This window comes from Oncorhynchus kisutch, linkage group LG22 (genome assembly GCF_002021735.2).
Source record: "Oncorhynchus kisutch isolate 150728-3 linkage group LG22, Okis_V2, whole genome shotgun sequence".
Classification (NCBI taxonomy): domain Eukaryota; kingdom Metazoa; phylum Chordata; class Actinopteri; order Salmoniformes; family Salmonidae; genus Oncorhynchus; species Oncorhynchus kisutch.
In genome coordinates, this window is record NC_034195.2 from 22,220,685 (window position 1) to 22,245,351 (window position 24,667).

The following is a 24,667-nucleotide window of genomic DNA, read 5'->3' on the forward strand; positions in this document are numbered from 1 at the left end:
GTCCCGAGTCTTGTTGGAGGCTGGCTACACTGCAGTGAGCTAGGACAGGGAGGGGGAGCTAGTGAGAGGGTAGAGGGGTCTTGAAGGTGAGAGGAGGAAAAGCAGCATCAGTCTGGGCAGCTATGCACCGAGCCGGGACAGTGTGACAGAGGAGAGCGGAGCAGGGATTTGGGCTGTGCTGCAAAGGGATGCAGAGTGGAGCTTCCACTGCAGCAGGGAAGCGAGATCGAAACAGAGAGGGTGACTGAAGGACAGGCAAGCAGGAGGCTACGGAGACCCAGTATCAGACCTCCAACCTCTACCACATTGTGGCCCGACCGCTTGCCCATGGGAGAGACCACCGAGCAGACATGGACTCAAGACCGGATGGGTGAGATCCAACCAGGATCAGGGATGGGATCAGCTCATCTGCTATCCTCTTGTACACTTATCTCTGCCTAACACTCTCATCTGTTGGGTGAGACTGGGATCTGAGGGCCTTCATGCCCTGAGACTGTCCAGGTAGATAGAGGAGAGGGAGAGGAGGAGGGGCAGGGGGAGGTGGGACAGGGGAGGTGGGGGAGAAGGAGGCTGAGGGTGAGGTAGAGCTGTATTTTTGGATGAAGGACTCCCGAAATAAGCGAGCTGGAATAAAGATGTAGTGTGAGTGGGAAGCAGAACAAGTAGTGTGCTGTGCTGCAGAGTGTGGTGGAGTGGGGCAGACCGGGAGCAGGGGGTGGACTGACGGACACACAGGCGGCCTGACGGAGCTGCAGGGGTGACTCCAGTGGGGGAGACAGAGCCTGAGCGGTCCACTGGATCAGGAAGGTATGGGACAATACTATGTTTTATGTTACTATGTGTGAAAGAAAGAAAGAAAGAAAGAAAGAGTGGTACGTTTGTGAAACCTCTGTGTAAGTAAGAACATAAACATTTAGAGAGAGCCTTGTGTATAGCAAATGTATGCAGAATATTTTGTGGAGAAAATTAGCTTGTTCACTGTGCTAATGGCCAAAAAGGATGTCAGACGAAAGGTAGAAAGTAACATTTGGTTTGAAACAAACATTACCATCTCAGAATATATGTATGTTTAATTGTATGTAAGTATTAGAAATAGAGGGAGTATGTCATGGGGTAAAGAATGAGTCACATTCTGTTTATGAGGAGATGAATGTCTCTTTGTGTGTGTGTGTGTGTGTGTGTGTGTGTGTGTGTGTGTGTGTGTGTGTGTGTGTGTGTGTGTGTGTGTGTGTGTGTGTGTGTGTGTGTGTGTGTGTGTGTGTGTGTGTGTGTGTGTGTGTGTGTGTGTGTGTGTGTGTGTGTGTGTGTGTGTGTGTGTGTGTGTGTGTGTGCGTGCGTGCGTGCGTGCGTGCGTGCGTGCGTGCGTGCGTGCGTGCGTGCGTGCGTGCGTGCGTGTCGGCTTGTGTCAGTTTAGTGTTTTGAAAGTGTAGGGTACAGAATTATGTATTTTGTGTTCGAGCACAGTGGTTGGTTCCCTGTGGCTGGCGGAACGTTAGAAAGAAACGACAGCAACGCCTCAGACTTCTGTTTGAAGAAGTGACCTCTCCAAGGAAAACGTTGATTGTTTGACTTTCCATGGCATCACTGGTTGACTCCAAATTGGGGTCTGGTGGCCATTTGAAAAGGCCCTGTTGGGATTTGCCATCAGGCCTTATGGGAAGCGGTGCTGGTTTCTCAGTGGTTTCTATTTGACTAACTGGCCCAGTTACCAACTACCTCAGCTCAGTCTGCCACAGAGGTGCTTAAGCTGCTTTACCAAAACTCTCTGCAACCACATGTTTCTTTGTATGGGGGAACGTGAAAGATGACTTTTTATCTAATAATTTAAGAAAAGAGATCAATGTATTTTCCATTAGTATTTTTGCCATATAGTCTCTGCTTTTTGTGTACTCCTTGAAAGTGCCTCAGTCATTGTAAATGTGTTGTGAGATTTAAAGAGAGCCCTCTAGTGGGGAATAGATGTGCATTGTTATACATTGGCCTAACTGAAGATGATATATTATTATATTCTGAGTCATGGTGACAATATTACGAAATACATACTGCAAGAAGCTGAGTCTCCTGTGCATGGAAAGCAGAAAAATCTCTGGGTTTCTCAGAGAAAACTCCAGGGCTTTGATTCACAGGCTTGTATCTGATTGGATGAACCATGACTCATGAAAGCAAGGCTGTGGGAGTTACAGTATTGATAGAGTAGATTGATGAAGAGTCAAGTTGAAACCCAGCAATCAAGAGACTCCACTCACTTGCCCCATCCATCTCTCCCTTCACAATGGTCATCCACTCCCCCTCCTTTGCTTGCTGTCATCCCTCCCTCCTCCCTCCCTCCTACCCTTCTTCACTAGCCTCTGTAGATGTCCCCTGTCCCACAGCCCAAATGCTCATTCAGTCTGCACCAGCCTGCCATCACACCTGAGAATACAATCCATTCATTCTGTTGGAGGGGCACATTACACCTGCAAATACCTACCTGGGACCTGGGACTCACCTGGGAATAGCTACCTGTGCCCATGCTTGGCTCTCCTCTGTGAATGCTGAACTGCAGCTCACCCTAGAGCCACTGGATTACATAGCAGATTCTTCATTTGAATGGGACATCCAAGATAGAGGAGATACTCCAGGAGATGTATGTTTAGGTAGCAGGGACAGAAAAATCCTTGATCATGAACTGAAATCCTGCTTCTCCAGCTGTCACCATTACCACCACAGTGAGTACTTGCCTTTGACCACTGACTACTCTTAAGGACTTAACAATATTGTTCAGGTATTCCCTCAACTCTGTTGTCGAAATGTAGAATTATACTCAGTGCTTGAAAGTGCATTGTAGTAGAAGGGTCCCACTGGGCACACCATGTCAATAATTGGGTAATATTTGGTTGATACTTTGATCAATGAGATTACAAACTATTTTCATCCACTCACAAAGACAGTCAAAAATTTGTTGAATTCCCAATGTGTTATCAGTACTGTATGCTTTCAAGCACCTAAAAACACTAATTCCAACGGAAAATCTATGTCAGATTTTTGGTTTAGTTGTCAGTTGAATGCGATAATCACTGCGCTTTCAACCAATTAAAAGCACAACAAAGTTCAAATGGGAATACAATGTTAGATATTTTGTTAAAACAACAACTTAATGTTTTACCACTGTGCTTCATCTACTAGCACAACTAAATGACTTGAATTGCAGTTGAGATTATTTAAGTACATTGTGCAAGTGATCAATGTCGTTTGAGATTCTGCGCAGATTGGTATAGCAATTGTGAAGATTTCCAGAGACCTACATGCACTTGAACATGCACGCTTTCTATGATTACGTAACACATTTATTGTCAGAACAGCCTCCAAATGTGGCCAGGATGTATTATTCATTTTAAAGTTGAATAAATAGTTTTATGTTAGTTTGTAAAATAGACCTAACTTTAGGCTATTTATTGTATTACAGAGTAACATTGAATTGTGTTTGGTTGACAATGGAGATGTATCTACTGCTTGGATAGTTCCACCTGAATCCAACATATTGTTTGTTAACTGGTCGACAAGTTAATATTTACTCTACTGCAAAAGTGATTTTGAATTGTGTTTGGTTGTCAATGCAACCAAATATCATCAATTGAAGGATATGTATCCTTGGATAGTTCCGTCTGTGCCACTGAACTCCAGTTTGTCTACAAATTAATAATTTGTACAGTATGTTAGATTCACGTCTCCAACCAAACATCTAAGTTAATTAATAGGACTAAATCAAATCAAACTTTAAACGGGGTGGCAGGTTACCTAGTGGCAGGTAGCCTAGCAGTTAAGAGCATTGGGTCAGTAACCAAAAGGAGGCTGGTTTGAACCCCTATTCAGACTAGATGAAAAATCTGTTAATGTGCCCTTGAGCAAGGCACATAGGCCATAGTAAAATGACCAAATCTCTCTCTAGTGGCCTCACATGTGGAATGTTATTCATAATTAATCAAATAAATAAATAAATAATAATTAAACCCTCTGAAAAATCCAGTGTTTCTATGTCAAATGGTTTCGTTTTATTTCAGTTTTCTGTGATGTACGGTACCAGTCTGGACTGGTACCGTACAGTTTGGACACACCGACTCATTTCAGGGTTTTTCTTTCTGTTTGCTATTTTCTACATTGTAGAATAATAGTGAAGACATCAAAACTATGAAATAACACATATGGAATCACGTAGTAAGCAAAAAAGTGTTCAACAAATCAATTTTTTTTAAATATTTGATATTCTTCAAAGTAGCCACCCTTTGCCTTGATGACAGCTTTGCACACTCTTGGCATTCTCTCAACCAGCTTCATGAGGTAGTCAGGTGTGCCTTGTTCTTTCCTTCTTAATGCATTTGAGCAATTGCGACAAGTTAGGGGTGGTATACATTAGATAGCCCTATTTTGTAAAAGACCAAGTCCATATTATGGCAAGACCAGCTCAAATAAGCAAAGAGAAGTGACAGTCCTTCATTACTTTAAGACATGAAGGTCAGTCAATGTGGAAAATCTCAAGAACTTTGAACGTTTGTTTAAGTGCAGACCTAAAAAAACATCAAGTGCAATGATGAAACTGTCTCTCATGAGGACCGCCACAGGAAAGGAAGACCTAGAGTTACCTCTGCTGCAGAGGATAAGTTCATCAGAGTTAACTGCACCTCAGATTGCAGCCCAAATAAATACTTCACAGAGTTCAAGTAACAGACACAACTTTTCAGAGGAGACTGTGAATCAGGCCTTCATGGTCGAATTGCTGCAAAGAAACCACTACTAAAGGACACCAATAATAATAAGAGACTAGCTTGGACGAAGAAACACGAGCAATGGACATTAGACTGGTGGAAATCTGTTCTTTGGTCTGATGAGTCCAAATTTGCGATTTCTGGTTCCAACCGCCGTGTCTTTGTGAGACACAAAGTAGGTGAACGGATGATCTCTGCATGTGTGGTTCCCACCGTGAAGCATGGAGGAGGAGGAGTGATGGTGTGGGGGTGCTTTGCTGGTGACACTGTCAGTGATTTATTTAGAATTCAAGGCACACTTAACCAGCATGGCTACCACAGCATTCTTCAGCGATACGCATTCGCATCTGGTTTGCGTTTAGTTGGACTATCATTTGTTTTTCAACAGGACAATGACCCAACACACCTCCAGGCTGTGTAAGGGCTATTTGACCAAGGAGAGTGATGGAGCGCTGCATCAGATAACCTGGCTTCCACAATCACCCGACCTCAACCCCATTGAGATGGTTTGTGATGAGTTGGACCGCAGAGTGAAAGAAAAGCAGCCAACAAGTGCTCAACATATGTGGGAACTCCTTCAAGACCGTTGGAAAAGCATTCCTCATGAAGCTGGTTGAGAGAATGTCAAAAGTGTGCAAAGCTGTCATCAAGGCAAAGGGTGGTTACTTTGAAGAATCTCAAATATAAAATATATTTTGATTTGTTTAATACTTTTTTGGTTACAACATGATTCCATATATTTGTTATTTCATAGTTTCGCTATCTTCACTATTATTAAATACAAAAAATTAAGAAAAACCCTTGAATGAGTAGGTGTTTCCAAACTTTTGACTGACACTGCACATAAAGTGTAATATTGGGATGCAAACCCAAAATGTAATACATTTTTAACTCCATATCTGACATGGTACAGATGTGTTATTTTGTTGTTGTTGCCTATAACCATGTGTGTGAGGTGTGTTTCAAAGTAGATGTGTTTAGGACTACCAAGAATCACTCTATGTGACCTTGACTTAGCCCACTGCAGTAAAGGTTAACCCTAATTGCCCCTGTAAGTCGCTCTGAGTAAAGAGTCTCATAAATTACTTTGACTACTAACTTGTAGATTACTACTAACTTTTAGATTCCATTTGAAATCAGCCAAAGCTTGAAAACTTAGGCCTATCTGTCTTGTCTCTTTTTAGTTGAACCCTGGGTTGAATTTATACAATAGCTGTTGATGACTTTCCAAATGCTATGTAGGATTAATAGCATCATTGATGATATATGAGTGATAAAGTATAGTTACATTTAATTTGCTCTGTTAAATCTACCTTTTGGAAGGACTTTGATAGCAACAGTGAATAAGTGGATATTTCTCATCAATCATCCTCACAAGTCAGTGATACATATTAAAGCAAAGCTGGGATTGGTTAAACCCTGGATAGGAGACCAAAGGGTGGCTGTAGATAGATTCAGTAGGAGGTGCTTCCCAGCCTATCGTTTTTTGCTTTTAGCAGATATTACATTGAAGATCTGACTTTGTTTCAAAGGTACAAATTCAACATATTTTATAGAAGGTTTGTCAATTGGTTACCAATGATGGCATAATGCTATGGTTGAAATTTCACCCTCCCAACAGTTTACATTGAAGACATTTTTTCAAATCCAATGTATTTTCCATGTAGATTCCACGTCACAATGCGTTGACATATTACGTTGAAAGAACATATGATTTAATCAGTTTGTGCCCAGTGCCGTCTCTCTCTCTCTCTCTCTTTTCATTTAGGAGATGTTAATGAGAGATTGAATAAGAGGGTGGGGGTCCAGAAATTCCAGGTGATTATACAGTATGTTTGGTGATGTGCCACTGCAAAGGCTGGAATTCTATGGAGTTCTGCATCAGTGATCAGTGACACTACTCAACTGCTCTACATTTTCAAGATGCCATAAAAACAGTAACTACTCTTTGTTTCATTTATTCATTGTTTTATTCATCGGCTGTGCAGTCCAACTTGGAAGTCCATCTTTCTACCTGAAACATGATTTTCAGTCCATAGCGTTTGATTTTCAGTCCATTCTTCTCTAATCCTGCTTGCTAACAGCCTCCCCCCCCCCCCCCCCCCCCCCCACAAAAGTGAATGTGGCCCTCTAATTAGTCTGTCTTGCCTGCCTGTCATCTCCTGTATGCCCAGGGGGCATTAATGGCGTGCTGGCTGCCTCACCCTTATTGTCCCCCATGGTCTCCAGATCATAGACTGGACCCTCAGAGGGGAATAGTTACTGTATATGTGTTGTCAGTGGACACTGAATTAATCTGCACTCACTTTCACATAAGCAATTCTAGATGCAATATCAGGCATGGTGGAATATTAATGGAATAACGTAATATTATGGAAATTCTGTTCAGGTAGTGTATTACTTATCCTGGTGGTGTACAGTATTGACAATGCCTACAAGTAGCTTACAGAGTATTATTACATTGAATGCAGGTTGTATAGAAAAGATGAGTGGTAAACTGCCTGAGGACCATGATGTAAATTCACTTTATGAATTCCATTTCTGCCAATGCTTTCCCTACAAGTGGATGTTATTATATGAGGTCTGTGAATGAAGGCCGTCTTTCCCCAGCAGAACCGAAGCAGGGGGCACAGGGAGGTAATTTTATCAATGAAAGGGGGGATTGTTCTCCATTCTGGCCACTCCTGAGTGCCTTCCAAGCCCTGCCTGGTCTTTAATTAAAGTAATTAACCTGGGGGGAGGGGGACAGCAGATGTCTAACTCAGTGAACTGGTCTCATTTCCATTTAATGTTTAAAGGTTGTAAATGGCTATGTTGTTTCCCCATGTTTATTCAGCTTTCTGTAGGTGGGGTCAATGCATTTGGAATTTTTGAGATAATGTTTAGATCTTCATATTTACATGTTTAGTGTTAAAACAATGCATATAGTTATTTATGTTTCAGAAGAAGACTGGTTATGAAGAGTGTGACAGATAAGACGGGAAAATTCAATGTGATGACGTTGAATCAAAGTTGAGAACTTATTGAATTTGTAAAAAAGTCATTTAAGTAAGGGATGACACACAACTACTTTCTCTTTCCCCCCTTCTGACACCCAGGTGGCGTCACACATCTCTGCATTCCTGGCACATATCTCAGCTTGGATGTCGGCCCAACACCTCAAGCTCAACCTCGACAAGATTGAGCTGCTCTTCCTCCCAGGGAAGGCCTGCCTGTTCCAAGACCTCTCCATCACGGTTGACAACTCCACTAAAGGACCATGGTACTTGCCTACAGAGCAGCAAGAGGAACTTCTCCTCTCTACCTTCAGGCTATGCTCAAACCCTACACCCCAACCCAAGCACTCTGTTCTGCAACCTCTAGTCTCTTGGCCCTCCCACCCCTACGGGAGGGCAGCTCCCGCTCAGCCCAGTCCAAGCTCTTCTCTGTCCTGGCACCCAAATGGTGGAACCAGCTTCCCCCTGAAGCTAGGACAGCAGAGTCCCTGCCCATCTTCTGAAAACATCTGCAACAACCCTACCTCTTCAAAGGATATCTTAAATAATCCCACAGCCCCCCAGACTTGTGAACTAACACTGGCATTCTTTCCCCCTTAATAGGTCTGACTTTGCTGATAGACACTTTATTGATGAAAAATGTGCTTGTCTTAAGATGAATGCACTGTAAGTCGCTCTGCATCAGAGCGTTTGCTAAATGACTAAAATGTAAATGTAGTCTTTTTGAACCTAAATCCATTGATGTGGTTACATTTTTTTTCTTTCACATTGAATTCACGTTAGTTGACAACTCAACCAAATGTAAATAAAAACTAGACGTTGAACGTCTGTGCACAGTGGATGAGCTCTGTCTTTCGTCCATCCGTTCTTTCTGGAATCATGAATCCATTCCCTCTCTTGTTCCCTCCAGATGCCCTCTCGCTGTAGGACTGTGCTGCATATCGTGACGACCACCCTCTTTGCCGCTGTGGTCCTTTTTGGGATCCTGCTCGCTTACGTGACTGGCTACCAGTTCATCCACACAGAGCAGCACCACCTGTCTTTCGGCCTGTACGGAGCCATCCTATCTCTGCACCTCTTCCTCCAGAGCCTGTTTGCCTTCCTGGAGCACAGACACATGCGCAGCCCCGCCCAGCCCCAGCACCTGCGGCGCTCTGTGGCCCTGTGCATCGCTGCCTACCAGGAGGACCCAGACTACCTGAGGAAGTGCCTCCGCAGCGTGCGCCGCATCTCTTTCCCCGGCCTGAAGGTGGTGCTGGTGGTGGACGGGAACAGGCCGGAGGATGGCTACATGATGGACATCTTCCAGGAGGTGATGGGTGGAGCGGACCAGGCCGGCAGTGTGGTGTGGAAGGGGAACTACCACAGTGACGGGGGCGGGGGTGGAGGGGTGGGCGGAGGGGGGGCCAGAGCAGCGTCCCTGCATGTGGAGGAGGCTGCACGTGTGGCCAGGCTGGTGAGGAACTGTCGCTACTCCTGTATCATGCAGGAGTGGGGAGGGAAGAGAGAGGTGATGTACACAGCTTTCAAAGCCCTGGGAGACTCTGTGGACTATATGCAGGTAAGTCTCTCTCAGTGGTTGAATTTTGCATCAGTGTTTCATCTGTCCTGCTTGATAGAAATAGGTCATCTAACCTCATTGGGACTGAGTCTCCACAGACATTGGCACAAGGCCTTGTTTTGATGCTCTTCGATTAGAGAACAATATCACAAATCTGCGAACACGTACACACATGCAGACACACACATATACTCACACACACACACACACACACACACACACACACACACACACACACACACACACACACACACACACACACACACACACACACACACACCCTTTTATTACATATTATAGCAATGGACTGATATTTCTGTGTTGCTCCTGGGCTTGTGGATTGTTATAAAAACAAAGATGCACATTGAGCCATACACAGTGCATTAGTGCATTGTCAGGGTCGAAGTTCAGTTGTTCAGCTGACCCTCACCTGTGTGCTTCTGGAACACCTGTGTGCTGTCAGCAGTCTCTAAATTATCTCAGGTAACTTGAGTGGCATCTGATGAAACACAATGGAACTAAAACACCTGCTGTGGCCCCAGGCTGCCGTCTTGAGTATTTCTCAATCATCAATAGACAGTTAATCACTCGTTTGTTAATGTAGACCAGTGTGTATTGTAAACATACTGTATGATCCCAACAGCTATCGTAACGTCAATAGTAAGATCAATGGCCTATTGTGTGATGGATAAGCAAATCAGATTAATCCACTGTCTAAACCAATACACATTACCACCAACTTGGCTTCATGTCAGTTATATTATAAGGGTAGAAATAAGGCCCCCATGTGTGTGCTATTGCAGGTGTGTGACTCAGACACAGTTCTGGACCCAGCGTGCACCATAGAGATGCTGAAGATTCTAGAAGAGGATGCAAAGGTGGGGGGAGTAGGTGGAGATGTTCAGGTGAGAGACTTCTTTCTCCAAGAAGACCCTTCACAATGGTGTTATTGTCTTCCTTCCTATACTAGTACACTGAATCAATCATCTGCAACAGTTTCTCCTGTCCTCTTATTGTTTCTCTTCAGATCCTGAATAAGTATGACTCGTGGCTCTCCTTCCTGAGCAGTGTGCGTTACTGGATGGCCTTCAACGTGGAGCGGGCCTGCCAGTCCTACTTTGGCTGTGTGCAGTGTATCAGTGGTCCCCTGGGCATGTACCGTAACTCCCTGCTGCAGCAGTTCCTGGAGCCCTGGTATCACCAGACCTTCCTGGGCAGCAAGTGCAGCTTCGGTGACGACCGCCACCTCACCAACCGCGTGCTCAGCTTCGGCTACAAGACCAAGTTCACCGCTCGCTCCCAGTGCCAGACTGAAACGCCAACGCGCTACCTCCGCTGGCTCAACCAACAGACCCGCTGGAGCAAGTCCTACTTCAGGGAGTGGCTATACAACGCTCTCTGGTTCCACAAGCACAGCCTCTGGATGACCTACGAGTCTGTGGTGACAGGCTTCTTCCCCTTCTTCCTGGTTGCCACAGTGATCCACCTGTTCTACCGTGGGCGCCTGTGGAACATCCTTCTCTTCCTGTTGACAGTGCAGCTGGTTGGCATGGTGAAGGCTACCTACGCCTGCTTCCTGAGGGGCAGTCTGGTCATGATCTTCATGTCTCTCTACTCCCTCCTCTACATGTCCAGCCTGCTGCCAGCCAAAATATTTGCCCTGCTCACTATCAACAAGGCTGGCTGGGGCACATCAGGGCGGAGGAAGATTGTGGTGAACTTCATTGGGGCAGTGCCTGTCACAGTGTGGGGGGCTGTGCTGCTGGGTGGGGTGGCATACACCATATACTGTGAGACCCAGGAGCCCTTCAGTGAGACAGAGAAAGCCCTGCTCATCGCTGGGGCCATCCTGTACGCCTGCTACTGGGTCATCCTGCTGGTTCTTTACCTGGCTATAGTAGCCAAACGCTGCAACAAGAGGGAGGAGCAATACCACCTGCCGTATGCTGAGGCATAAGACATGAATCAATTATCAGTGTTTCAATGGTGCTGCTGGAACAGCTGAGCCAGTCTTTGGCCCCACCCCTCTCATGCCATTCTGTCTCCATGGTGCTAAACCTCTGGTTCTAAGGGACATATGTGGTATGAATGTGTTGTAGAGTGCTCTACCAGTGGTCATGAGTTACAAGGGCATGGTGATTTCCATAGATATAAAGCACATTATCATACAACCCGTTTACAAGAGATTGTAAGAGCTATGACACAGGCCTGGGGGTTTGGGCTTATCAAAACAAGTATATGTGTCAGTATGAAGCAGTGTTGATATGTCTCCAGCCTGAGTTGAATGACTGAACATAGAGACAGTAAGACACTTGTACGGAGGGCCCTCTTTGCCTCAATCAGGTGACACAATGATCTACAGTTGTATTTCTTTAATACATTATTTTAAAGACAATCCAACATTTATACATAAATCATAAATACATTTTTGGTGCTGTTGAACAGTGCCCAAGATAAAAGTTTAGCTCATATGGTAATAGTCCAATCTTCCAATGCCTGCAAGGATATTTAAATCCAATTAAATGAGTCAGATAATTTTGTGTGGGCATTTTATTGTATGAGTGCCACATTGTATACACATTACATACAGTATCAATGCTCATTACAGGATATAATTTACCAACTGAGGATAATCCATCATTCATTCCATCATGTAAACCGCTATGACCAAAGACCACTTGTTTTTTTTACCGCATGCCTGACCATTAGTATAATACAAGTACTAACTCCAAATTGCTGTTATTAGTTGTTAAATCCAGAATAAGGAAATAGAAAAGCATGATCCCCTTTTAACAAGGCCATTGGTATTAGTGTAGGTGCCATGTCTAAGTTGACATGTTTTTGTTGTTGGAGAATGGAGACACTGTCGTTGAAGTTTCCACTCTTGTGCTTTTTAAGTGAGAATTGCATAACTTGAAAGTGCAAACAAGACACAAGAAACAACGCTTGTTTACAGGGTTGCTCAGCCTCTGGCGCAGTAGGTCAATTTGACGGTACAGTATATTTCCATGACCACACAGAGGAGATCAAAGGTGATATGACTTTCTTTCCCTTTTCAGTCTGAGTGGATATTAAAGGACAAACTTGGTAGGTCGGCCATCTATATGCATTTGCAGTGTTGTCTTGGCTGTAAATCAGAGTTTGCTGTTGTTGGGGCTCAAAACTGCAACCTCAACATTAGCCACAGGAATAATGTTTCCCTCTACTTTCAAGGGTGTATGTAATGTGACTGTGTAATAGGACTCACAGTGGTATAGATATTGGGATTACATAAAAAAAATTAGAGGCATAAATAAAATAGAGAGATAAAATAGATATCATATACAATATTTGTTATAGTAGCGTATCTATCAGGCTGAACATCTGCTGTCTACACTATTGTCGTTCATGCCGTTTTTGATTTCCTTGATACTTCCTGCCTCTGATGTACACTCAGAACCTTGAGCTGTGACAGTTTCCGACCACTCGTTTGACAATAAATCAATGGGTCTCATAACGCTGAGTGACAGTAGATGTCCACCCATATTTTGTAGGCATATCTTACATGGAAAAACATTCTTATAATAGAACTCGTTTGAATATAATTATAGAACTATTCAATAAGTCTTAACGTGACTTAAAATCGATACCAGAATGTTCTAGGCATTCTCTCAATGCCGCAGAACGACTGTTGAGCCTAACCAAAAAGCCATGGCAGCTCAGCTCATACATCATTCAAATGTTTACAAAAGGCAATGTTTCAAAGAATATTGCAAAGTAATATATTTTCTGTATTGAACATTTACAAAGATATTTTGAAGATGCATTAAGAATGATGGGGTGAAGAACAGGCTTATATTTAAAAGGAATGATGGAGTTCTGATTTCATGAAACAGCTGTTTACATCATGTTTATAGTATGATGTAGCGAGCGCATCATGGTCAGTGAATTCAGTGTGGTTTGGTCTCTAGAGCTCAACATTGCTACACTGGTATTTGTGAAGTTACATGGATGAGAGATAAGACTTATTTTATATGACCATTTAGGGATGATATGTAGATTTAGAACAGGTAGGTATAACTGTCATGTAGAAGTAATTAACCAACAGTTAACATTTCTAACAGTAGCATGGTTAAAAAAAATACTTTAAAAAACTCTCAGAATCAAGCAACAGCATATGGCTATTGATACACAACATAACATAACACATATAGTTTTATTGGTATAGAATAGCTGAAAATAAAGTATTGTAACCACCCATGTGTTTCATTATGAACATATTTAAATACAGTATAAAAGACATGTTTTTGGAAAAAGGTTTTGTATTTAAATTTCAATCAGAGCATTTATTTTTTACACTTGTACAGCGGTTGAAAAACTGTATGTTTTTGTATCTGAATAAAAACATGCTCATTCCACTATTGTACTGATTTCTTTCCCATCTGAAAATAAACACAGTACAAATGGCATATCAACACATTAAATCATGTCACAAAAATGCAAAAATGATTGAAATATCTTGATTTTTACTAATTCACCACCGCATACAGCAAATTCGAGGAGCATAACCACTGACATATCTAAACAAATATGTACACAGTCTAATTCCAGTGGTCGATAACCTCAAGCCAGAGGAGTGTGTCCCAAATACAGTCTTGCACTGTGTGCTCCATACTTGTGGATTTGAAGTCATTAAGAGAGCAGCATGTACTTTCCTCCCACAGAGGTGACTAGGGTAATTAGGCACAAAACGGAACACTGAAACAAAGAGGGACAATCTGAACTTGTCAATTTTTTCAGTAAAAAGGGTTTTGCGACAGTGAGCCCTAATGCATACGACCAAGTACTTTACTACACTTTCTTGGGCACATTAGTGATGATGGGCTTTGGGCGAGTCTTGAAGATTAGCTTCTTCTTGATGAGGGCGGCGACAGAGTAGGTGGTGGGGTTCTGATGGTTGGTGTCCATGGGAACCTCGTCCCCCTGCGGGAGGCCGGAGTGTTTCATCAGGACAGCGAAGGGCTTCTCCAGTTTGACCACCTTTCCATAGAGGATGTGGTGTCCCACGATGAGCACAGGCACACCCTGGGGGAGGGGATACAGGTGAAGACAAACAACATCTCGGAGTGGAAAGAGGTGAGGTAAGAGAAGAGTGTACTAACACTATATTATAGTGCCATGTAGTCTTGTACCTCTTTGGTGTAGAGCAGATCTCCCATCAGGTTCCCAGCCAGTCCAGAGTTCTGCCTGGACACCATCTCCCCCTGGAGTTCAACCAGAAGCCACTCAGCAGGACCAGCCCCATCCACACTGGACAGGGATGGATAGGGGAGTAGAAACAGACATACTCACCAATTACATAACTAGACATCAAGCAGTCACTAAACATAAATTCATCTTTAACACACTACAACAGACTGATTGACACGCATGTTTTATTATTTTAACCCTTATTTTACCAGGTAATTTGACTAAGAACACAATCATTTGCAGCAATAAACCTGGGGAATAGTTACTGGGGAGAGGAGGGGTTTGAATGAGCCAATTGTAAACAGGGGATGATTAGGTGGCCATGATGGTATGAAGGCCAGACTGGGAATTTAGCCAGAACACCAGGATTAACACCCCTACTCTTACAATAAGTGCCATGGGATCTTTAGTGACCACAGAGAGTCAGGACACCTGTTTAACCTCCCATCTGAAAGACAGCACTCAACACAGGGCAATGTCTCCAATCACTGCCCTGGGGCATTGGGATATTTTTTTTAAACCAGAGGAAAGTGTGCCTCCAACACCACTCCCAGCAGCATCTGGTCTCCCATACTTGGACAGACCAGGACCAGCTCTGCTTAGCTCCAGAAGAAAGCCAGCAGTGGGATGCAGGGTGGTATACTGCTGACAGATCTAACTCTGTTCATTAACATCTTATGAAATTAAATACATAGCTAGGTAAGGTACACTACTCTGAATCAATGTTTTATACTGCGACGAGACAGACAGAACCCGTGTAATAAGAATTTCAGATGATTGACAAGTCTTACCTTGAATTTATGATTATTTGAACCATCGTACTGCTCGTAGAAATATAACTAAAACACAGAGGGGGTGAGGAGAAGAAGGGAGATGCAACATAGGCACTTAACTAGACATTGTTAGGTACATATAATGATGCGTTAACGCTTATTCTGTCTTTGACAAATCCTGAATGTTTTCATGTTTTTCCCGCCAGCAACATGTACCACCTTCTTCCGGCGCACAGGCGCGTCACTCACTTCTAGAATTTCCGGTTCAAAGGTGTCCAACGTGGTGTTTGCTGTAATTCAACGTTTGAAACTCTTAGCAATGTACGTTTGGTGAAAGTGAAGAAAATACTAAAGAAGGGGGTGCTACAAGTGAGCGTATTTGTTTTACTCTTTCTATGTTCAATATATATCGGTACTTGCCAATAATGTAATTATTTGTTGATGTACATGTGCTTGTCTTTCAGTGTAACGTTACAGCGAGCGTAGCTAGCTAACCGGCCAAATTGTGAGCTAGCAAGCTAACTTTAGCTAGCTATCTTTATCCAAGTAGGCTAGTTTTGTAGTTGATAGTTATCTTGTTGCGGCTTACATTTCAAATTATATATTTAACATGGTCGTTTATCCGCTAACAAGTTATTGTAACTAAGTCCATCAACGTTAGCTAACATGACTGTTTTCCATGCAAAACTATTCCTCCTCTTTTTCATTTGAACATGTATCTGTTTTCTTAGATACGCAACAATGGGGGAGTTCAAAGTGCACCGGGTTCGGTTTTTCGACTACATGCCCACAGCGATCAGAGCCATGGCATTCAATGCCCACACAGAGAGACTAGCCCTTGCACGTATGGATGGGAGTGTCGAGATTTTCAACTTCACTGACCACTATTTCCAGGAAAAAGTTAGTTGCTTACTTAATTATTTTATGGCATGTTCAGAATGTAAAGAAACATTTTGTTTGGCCATTACATTCTAGCACATTTTAAAAACTTCGAACCTCTCTCCTTTGGCCATTGTTGATTGACATTGTTGACAGAAATTGCCTCAGTGTGGGGTTGCTAAACTTGCCATTAACACTTGTTTTGGATCTGCAGGTTATCCCAGGGAAAGACTCCCGATCCATTGAGTCTCTGTGTTGGGTTGGAGGACGCCTTTTCAGTGCTGGCCTGAATGGAGAGATCGCAGAATATGACCTGGAAAACCTAAGACCCAAGTACTCCCTGGAGGCGTATGGGGGCCCCATTTGGACCATAATCAGCAATACTCAAGGGACACAATTAGCGGTCAGTTACCCCTCTAGAATCAATGTATTTTCAGTAATATTCAAAGTATGTCTGCTGTAGGTGTATTTATTTTGCTATTAAAACAATGTAAATGTGTGTTATTCACCTGTTAGATTGGATGTGAAGATGGGACAGTGAAGTTGTTTGAAGTACTTGAAGAGCACATACAGTTTGAGCGCAATCTGGACAGACAGAAAGGTAAGAGAAACGGTCCTTCTGATTTAATTGTCAAAAAATGTGTTCCTTCCTTAGATTGCTGCCTTCAAATCAAATCAAATTTATTTATATAGCCCTTCGTACATCAGCTGATATCTCAAAGTGCTGTACAGAAACCCAGCCTAAAACCCCAAACAGCAAGCAATGCAGGTGGAGAAGCACGGTGGCTAGGAAAAACTCCCTAGAAAGGCCAATACCTAGGAAGAAACCTAGAGAGGAACCAGGCTATGTGGGGTGGCCAGTCCTCTTCTGGCTGTGCCGGGTGGAGATTATAACAGAACATGGTCAAGATGTTCAATGTTCATAAATGACCAGCATGGTCGAATAATAATAAGGCAGAACAGTTGAAACTAGAGCAGCAGCACAGTCAGGTGGAAGTTGAAACTGGAGCAGCAGCATGGCCAGGTAGACTGGGGACAGCAAGGAGTCATCATGTCAGGTAGTCCTGGGGCATGGTCCTAGGGCTCAGGTCAGTTGAAACTGGAACAGCAGCATGGCCAGGTGGACTGGGGACAGCAAGGAGTCATCATGTCAGGTAGTCCTGGGGCATGGTCCTAGGGCTCAGGTCCTCCGAGAGAGAGAAAGAAAGAGAGAAGGAGAGAATTAGAGAACGCACACTTAGATTCACACAGGACACCGAATAGGACAGGAGAAGTACTCCAGATATAACAAACTGACCCCAGCCCCCCGGCACATAAACTACTGCAGCATAAATACTGGAGGCTGAGACAGGAGGGGTCAGGAGACACTGTGGCCCCATCCGAGGACACCCCCGGACAGGGCCAAACAGGAAGGATATAACCCCACCCACTTTGCCAAAGCACAGCCCCCACACCACTAGAGGGATATCTTCAACCACCAACTTACCATCCTGAGACAAGGCTGAGTATAGCCCACAAAGATCTCCGCCACGGCACAACCCAAGGGGGGGGGGGCGCCAACCCAGACAGGATGACCACAACAGTGAATCAACCCACTCAGGTGACGCACCCCCTCCAGGGACGGCATGAGAGAGCCCCAGCAAGCCAGTGACTCAGCCCCTGTAATAGGGTTAGAGGCAGAGAATCCCAGTGGAAAGAGGGGAACCGGCCAGGCAGAGACAGCAAGGGCGGTTCGTTGCTCCAGAGCCTTTCCGTTCACCTTCCCACTCCTGGGCCAGACTACACTCAATCATATGACCCACTGAAGAGATGAGTCTTCAGTAAAGACTTAAAGGTTGAGACCGAGTTTGCGTCTCTGACATGGGTAGGCAGACCGTTCCATAAAAATGGAGCTCTATAGGAGAAAGCCTTGCCTCCAGCTGTTTGCTTAGAAATTCTAGGGACAATTAGGAGGCCTGCGTCTTGTGACCGTAGCGTACGTATAGGTATGTACGGCAGGACCAAATCAGAGAGATAGGTAGGAGCAAGCCCATGTAATGCTTTGTAGGTTAGCAGTAAAACCTTGAAATCAGCCCTTGCTTTGACAGGAAGCCAGTGTAGAGAGGCTAGCACTGGAGTAATATGATCAAATTTTTTGGTTCTAGTCAGGATTCTAGCAGCCGTATTTAGCACTAACTGAAGTTTATTTAGTGCTTTATCCGGGTAGCCGGAAAATAGAGCATTGCAAGGGGCGGCAGGGTAGCCTAGTTGTTAGAGCGATGGATTAGCAACCGGAAGGTTGCAAGTTCAAACCCACGAGCTGACATGGTACACATCTGTCGTTCTGCCCCTGAACAGGCAGTTAACCCACTGTTCCCAGGCCGTCATTGAAAATAAGAATTTGTTCTTAACTGACATGCCTATAAAGGTAAAATATGGGCATCCTCACTCACACTGTCAATGGGATTAGGGACATCTCCCATGGGTGTTGAGAACTAAACCTCTTGTTGTAGTGCAGCCCTGTTAAACATTCTAATCCTGTCTTTCAGGTCGCATCATATCCCTCTCCTGGCACCCCTCTGGCACACACATCGCTGCTGGCATGATGGACATGATCCGTGTCTTTGATGTTCCAACTGGTGAGCTATGATCTGCTTTGAATAATCAATTTACATTCGAAAAGTAGTGTTGAATTCATACTTGTTCCAATGGGTCAGTGAGGTTGTGGTGTTATGTTGCAGTCTTTGTCAGTACTCTGATGTCCATGTAGCCACTTGTAGTTTGATCCTGACCCCTAGTGTTTGTTGTCTCAGGTCATGCTGTACAGAGGCTCCTGGTGGACCGGGGCTTTGGAGGCTCTAAGAGTCGGGAGACAGTAGTCTGGAGCGTGGCCTTCCTGTCAGACCATACTGTCGTCAGCGGGGACTCTGCTGGGAAGGTCCAAGTTTGGGACGGACACACCGGCACTCTTGTCAAAACACACCTGGTGACCAAGTGGGATGTGCTGGCACTGTCTGTCTCTAAGGTGAGAGGATATTCTCTGTGATGGACACCTGGTGTTAACAAATATCTTATCTCTCCTTCCGGATTGGTGCACTCTATTTTTATTCAGAGGGGAGAGAGCAGGGTGACATGTCTGAAGGCATGTATTTGTTTGACACAACTACTGTTTATGTTTCACTAGAATGGAGCTTCCTTCCTGACTTGGCTGTGTGTGATTGACAGGACGAGAGCAGTGTGGTGGCAGGGACGTCAGAAGGCACTGTGATCCAGTTCCAGTTCATTGCTCCTACTCTGCATCAGCAGCAGGGCAAGGAGTGGGTCAGAACCAGGACCTTCAAGAACCACACGCATGATGTCAGAGCCCTGGCTGAGATCGAGACTGCCATAGTCTCTGGAGGTCAGTACTAATGCTCAAATGGAGGAAGATGATATGCTACTGTAGTACAATAAATGTTGCTTTATATTGACTGCATAAAGACTCATTCTGGATACATTATTTTCTCAGGCATGGATACCCACCTTGTAGTGAGACCCCTCTTGGAGAAGTTTGATGAGAAGTCACACGCTTCAGGACTTCGGAAGATCCACTTTCCCCATGTGAGTGCAGAAATGGCAGAAATTACTCTGGTGTCAGTTGTTGCAAATAATATCAATTGCATTGATTCTGAATAGTGAATTCAATGGAATATTCCTATTAACTAGGAACATGTTTTTTTTATAGAATTGCCTTAAGGCTGGGCTCGATCCTGTTTTATTGTTGTTTTTTCCCCAGCGGAATCTAGTATCCTGTGCGAAGAAGGTAGGACTACTGCTCTTCCAGTTCCCTGGTCAGCTGGAGCTGTGGAGACTGGGAGATAGTGATGGACATGGTGAGAACCACACACACACACTGTCTAGGAAGATGGGAGAAATACAGTCAATATCGTTGACTCTTTTCAAACAAAAGGCAGTGGTCATCACACTTGTCTAGTAGGTATAGTTGTTGTGTGTAGTATTTTACAACTCATGTCTTCCTTTCAGGGAAGCCAGGAGACCGCTTGCCTCTGGAGAGGATGCCGGAGAAACTCCTCCTTCTGAAGAGAAAGGTAGCTACGTGGCTCCTGCATATCAACTTGATCAGTAGAACCATCTAAGATCACCCGACCCTCTAGCCTTTCCTCTTAGCTTATCTGAGCACAGTATACAGTGAATCTGAGTGACATAGTCTCGAGTTTATAAACTCAGCAAAAAAATAAACGTCCTCTGTAAAAGGCTATACAAGGCTTAAAATACTATTTTAAGTAATTTTTCCATCAAACCAAATATTTGTATAAACATAAGATTCAACAACTGAGACAAACTGAACCAGTTCCACAGACATGTGACTAACATAAATGTAATAATGTGTCCCTGAACAAAGGGGGGGGGGGGTCAAAATCAAAAGTAACAGTCAGTATCTGGTGTGGCCACCAGCTGCATTAAGTACTGCAGCGCATCTCCTCCTCGTGGACTGCACCAGATTTGCCAGTTCTTGCACCAAGGCACCTGCAAGTTCCCGGACATTTCTGGGGGGGGGTGGCCCTAGTCCTCACCCTCCGATCCAACAGGTCCCGGACGTGCTCAATGGGATTGAGATCCGGGCTCTTCGCTGGCCATGGCAGAACACTGACATTCCTATCTTGCAGGAAATCACGCACAGAACGAGCAGTATGGCTGGTGGCGTTGTCATGCTGGAGGGTCATTTCAGTATGAGCCTGCATGAAGGGTACCACATGAGGGAGGAGGATGTAACGCACTGCGTTGAGATTGCCTGCAATGACAACAAGCTCAGTCAGATGATGCTGTGACACACAGCCCCAGACCATGACGGACCCTCTACCTTCAAATCGATCCCTCTCCAGAGTACAGGCCTCGGTGTAACACTCATTCCTTCTAAGATAAATGCGAGTCTGACCATCACCCCCGGTGAGACAAAACCACGACTCGTCAGTGAAGAGCACTTTTTTCCAGTGCTGTCTGGTCCAGTGACGGTGGGTTTGTGCCCATAGGTGACTTTGTTACCTTTGATGTCTGGTGAAGACCTGCCTTACAACAGGCCTACAAGCCCTCAGTCCAGCCTCTCTCAGCCTATTGCGGACAGTCTGAGCACTGATGACTTGTAAAAATTCAAGTATCTTATCTTTGAAAGACAGGGTCCTGAAAAGAGGACGTTTCTTTTTTTGCTGAGTTTATCATGTTAAAGAAATGCTGTTTAACTGTAGTATTGTTGTGACCTTTGCCCCCAGGGTGAAGATCATATCTGCTGCAGTGCCCTGTCCTCCTGTGGAGGATGGCTAGCTTATTCCACCGTGTCCTGCGTGCGTATCTACAGGCTGCAGACGGACAATAATAACATCAGTATTACCAAGGTATTACCAAATCCTGAATGTGGATAAAGTCAGCTTCCTCACCTACTGTATCATGCATGTCGCTCTGGCAGTAGTGGCAATGACAACAAAATGTGAGATATTTCTTCTACTATTTGATCTCTGGTTATGAACTGATTTCCCTGATTGTGATCTTAAGTCAATATTCCAGGATTGATTTCTCATTGTTTGACTAATTCATAAGATCCTGTTCTTGTTGATTGTCATTTGATTTTGTGGAATCTGATCATGGATTGTGTTCAATGGATGGTGATATTTGCAATCATTCAAATGGACCAGCCATTATTTCTATGCCATTATTAATTCATCCCAGGGGTGTTCGACGGGGTTGAGGTCAGTTCTTCCAGCCCGATTTCGAAAAACTATTTCTTTTTGGACCTCACTTTGTTCATGGTGTCATTGCCATGGTGAAACAGGAACTGGCCTACCTCAAACTGTTGACATGAAGTTGGAAGCACAGAATTGTCTAGAATGTCATTCTATGCTGTAGCATTAAGATTTTCCTTCATTGGAACTAATGGCCCTAGTCTGAACAATGAAAACAAAAAAACAATTAGACCATTATTCCTCCTCCACCAAACTTTACAGTTGGCACTATGCATTCGGGCAGGTAGCGTTCTCCTGTGATTCGTCCGTTGGACTGCCAGATGATGAACTATGGTTCATCGCTCCAGAGAACGCATTTCCACAGTTTCACACCACTCCAGCCAACGCTTGGCATTGCGCATGGTGATCTTAGGAGTGTGTGCGGCTGCTTGGCTATGATAAGCTATTGACACAGTTCTTGTGCTGAAGTTACTTCCAAAGGCAGTTTAGAACTCTGTAGTGAGTGTTGCGACTGAGGACAGACACATTTTTACACATTTCCACTTCACAATAACAGCACTTACAGTTCACCGGGACAGCTCTAGGACAGAAATTTGACAAGCTGACTTGGCATCCTATGACGGTGCCACGTTGAAAGTCACTGAGCTCTTCAGTAAGGCCATTCTACTGCCATGTTTGTCTCTGGCGATTGTATGGCTGTGTGCTCGATTTTATACACCTGTCAGCAACGGGTGTGGCTGAAGTAGCCGAATCCACTGATTTGAAGGGGTGTCCGCATACCTTTGTGTGTGTATATATAGTGTAGGTTCAGCAATATTTAATTTTTAGAATATATTTGAACTACCTCACTTGTCACCCCCTCTCAGGTATCCAAACTCCCAAAGGCTCTACACTCTGCACACCAGCTCTGCTTCTCCTCGGACTCCTCCAAAATGTTTGCTGCCTCCAGCCAATCATCAGTCCTCGTTATTGCTCTTACCCAGTCTGAGTGCAAGTATGTGCACACCCTCAAGCCCAAGTCAGGTCAGTGGATCCTCCGATATGTCACCTCAGTTTGGTTGTTCTTCACTGGAAAACCATAGGTTTCTTTTGTATAATTCCGATTGTAAACTCTGATTGTGGCAGCATGGTCTCACTCTGACGTTTCCTTCTCCAGGGTCCAGACAGCCCATTCACCTAATGACTACCAGTGTAGATGGGAAGTGGCTGGCGGCCGCAAATAGTGACTGTGAGATTCACGTCTACAATCTACAGAAACTAAAGGTGGGTGGGTTTTCCAGCCAAGCTCTACAGCTGCTTGTTAGACTACAAGTAACATTGTAAAAGTTGTATAACCTTCTACCAATGACAGCCGCTCATGGCCCTGTTCTTGTGTTCCAGCTCCATTGTATAGTACCTGTTTATGGTTCCTGTCCCAGTGCCATGGGGATCCACCCCACCACCAACAACCTGACAGTGGTGCACGCTGACCAACAGGTAAACACCATGCCATCCCCTCACATTGCTGCCACTGCAGTTGTAGATATTAGTATCTCTCAATTATACCTTTTACAGGGTTGATCTGGTTGTTGTCATTTCCCCTGTAGGTTTAGGATTTAGTACTCTTGACACGTGTAGTTATGCTGACTGTTCTGTGGTGCATGTCTGTAGTTATTTGAGTACTCTATAGTGGAGAAGCAGTACACAGACTGGAGCCGAAAGCTGCAGAAGCAGGGGCTCCACAACGTGTGGTTGGACCGGGACACACCCGTCACCCACGTGACCTTCAACTCGAAAAACCCAAATCAAGTTGTCCTGCACGACATGCACATGTTCTGCATAATCGACCAAAGTCTGGTAAGAAACCTGCATTTCCCAAAGGCATCCTCCTTTTAGTTTTTCTTTCAAGTGTTTATTCATCAATGTCCTTGTCATAATGGCCTTATTGGTTTTAGTGGCCTAGTATGGATCATACTGAATGTATCGTTTAGAAATACACCTGCTGTAAGTGGCCTGTGAGGTTAACGCTGTCCCCTTTTCCCCCCTCAGCCCCTCCCTGACCAGAAGACACAGTTTTACAATCAGATGACCCTCAGGAGCCTATCAGAGCAGGAGAGGCCCAGTCACCTCCATGCTTTCAAAATATGCAAAACCTTCCAGGTGAGTCTCCTCTTTTTGGCCAGGTAGAACCCAACCCCAAACTGGGACAATATCAGGATTCTGTTGGATATAACCTATATACAGTGATGTTTAAATTCTGTAAATATAACAGGTCAAATCAGTATGTTTTATTCATGGGTCTGCTCCTATGATATGTCCTGTGTAGGACCTGCTGTGTGTGAGCCTGTTGGATGACCAGTCTCTGGTGGTGGTGGAGCGCCCTCTCCTGGCCATCACATCTCAGCTGCCTGCTCCAGTCCGACAGAAAAAGTTTGCAACATAAACATGGCCGAGAAGTGTGTTTTTATGTTTGTCTGTGGCTGCACTTCAATTCTCTAACCTTCTCCCTGAGGTGGACATACATTCATTGGATTTAAAAAGAATGGCATTTCAGGGAGCAGGGGAGGGAATCGGAACACAGCCTGTGTCTTCACCCCTGACCCATGCTTTGTAAAGACTGTTTGATACGTTAATAAATGAAATATTTACTGTGATGTACAGACTGTTTTGTCATCCACCCCAAGGTAGTCACCTAAGGTTAGTAAGAATGGTAAGTCGTGCTTTTGCGTTAATGGTTAGGTTTTAGTGTAACGTTTCCCAGTTATTTAGGTCTGTACAATAATGTGAATAGCAG

General features: G+C 44.3%; 3 protein-coding genes across 3 annotated transcripts; 2 read left to right on the forward strand and 1 right to left on the reverse strand.

Moving 5' to 3' along the window:
* The first annotated feature begins 27 nt into the window (after positions 1-27).
* On the forward strand, positions 28-13,696 carry has3 (hyaluronan synthase 3). The gene is made up of 4 exons (XM_020455771.2): positions 28-807; positions 8,649-9,299; positions 10,103-10,204; positions 10,327-13,696. The coding sequence occupies exons 2-4, from the start codon at positions 8,649-8,651 to the stop codon at positions 11,254-11,256; spliced, it is 1,683 nt and encodes a 560-aa protein (XP_020311360.1). The 5' UTR covers positions 28-807; the 3' UTR covers positions 11,257-13,696.
* chtf8 (CTF8, chromosome transmission fidelity factor 8 homolog (S. cerevisiae)) lies at positions 13,047-15,542 on the reverse strand. Its single transcript, XM_020456306.2, has 3 exons — positions 15,320-15,542; positions 14,471-14,588; positions 13,047-14,363 (listed from the first exon to the last, which is right to left on the reverse strand). Exons 1-3 carry the CDS (start codon positions 15,343-15,345, stop codon positions 14,130-14,132), a joined length of 378 nt encoding a protein of 125 aa, XP_020311895.1. The 5' UTR covers positions 15,346-15,542; the 3' UTR covers positions 13,047-14,129.
* Positions 15,540-24,527, forward strand: LOC109867249 (U3 small nucleolar RNA-associated protein 4 homolog). The gene is made up of 17 exons (XM_020456305.2): positions 15,540-15,670; positions 16,033-16,201; positions 16,395-16,583; positions 16,697-16,781; positions 18,709-18,798; positions 18,973-19,184; positions 19,385-19,559; positions 19,668-19,759; positions 19,935-20,031; positions 20,183-20,247; positions 21,427-21,549; positions 22,761-22,917; positions 23,051-23,157; positions 23,275-23,370; positions 23,545-23,730; positions 23,923-24,033; positions 24,200-24,527. Exons 2-17 carry the CDS (start codon positions 16,043-16,045, stop codon positions 24,314-24,316), a joined length of 2,061 nt encoding a protein of 686 aa, XP_020311894.1. The 5' UTR covers positions 15,540-15,670; positions 16,033-16,042; the 3' UTR covers positions 24,317-24,527.
* Positions 24,528-24,667: the final 140 nt, after the last annotated feature.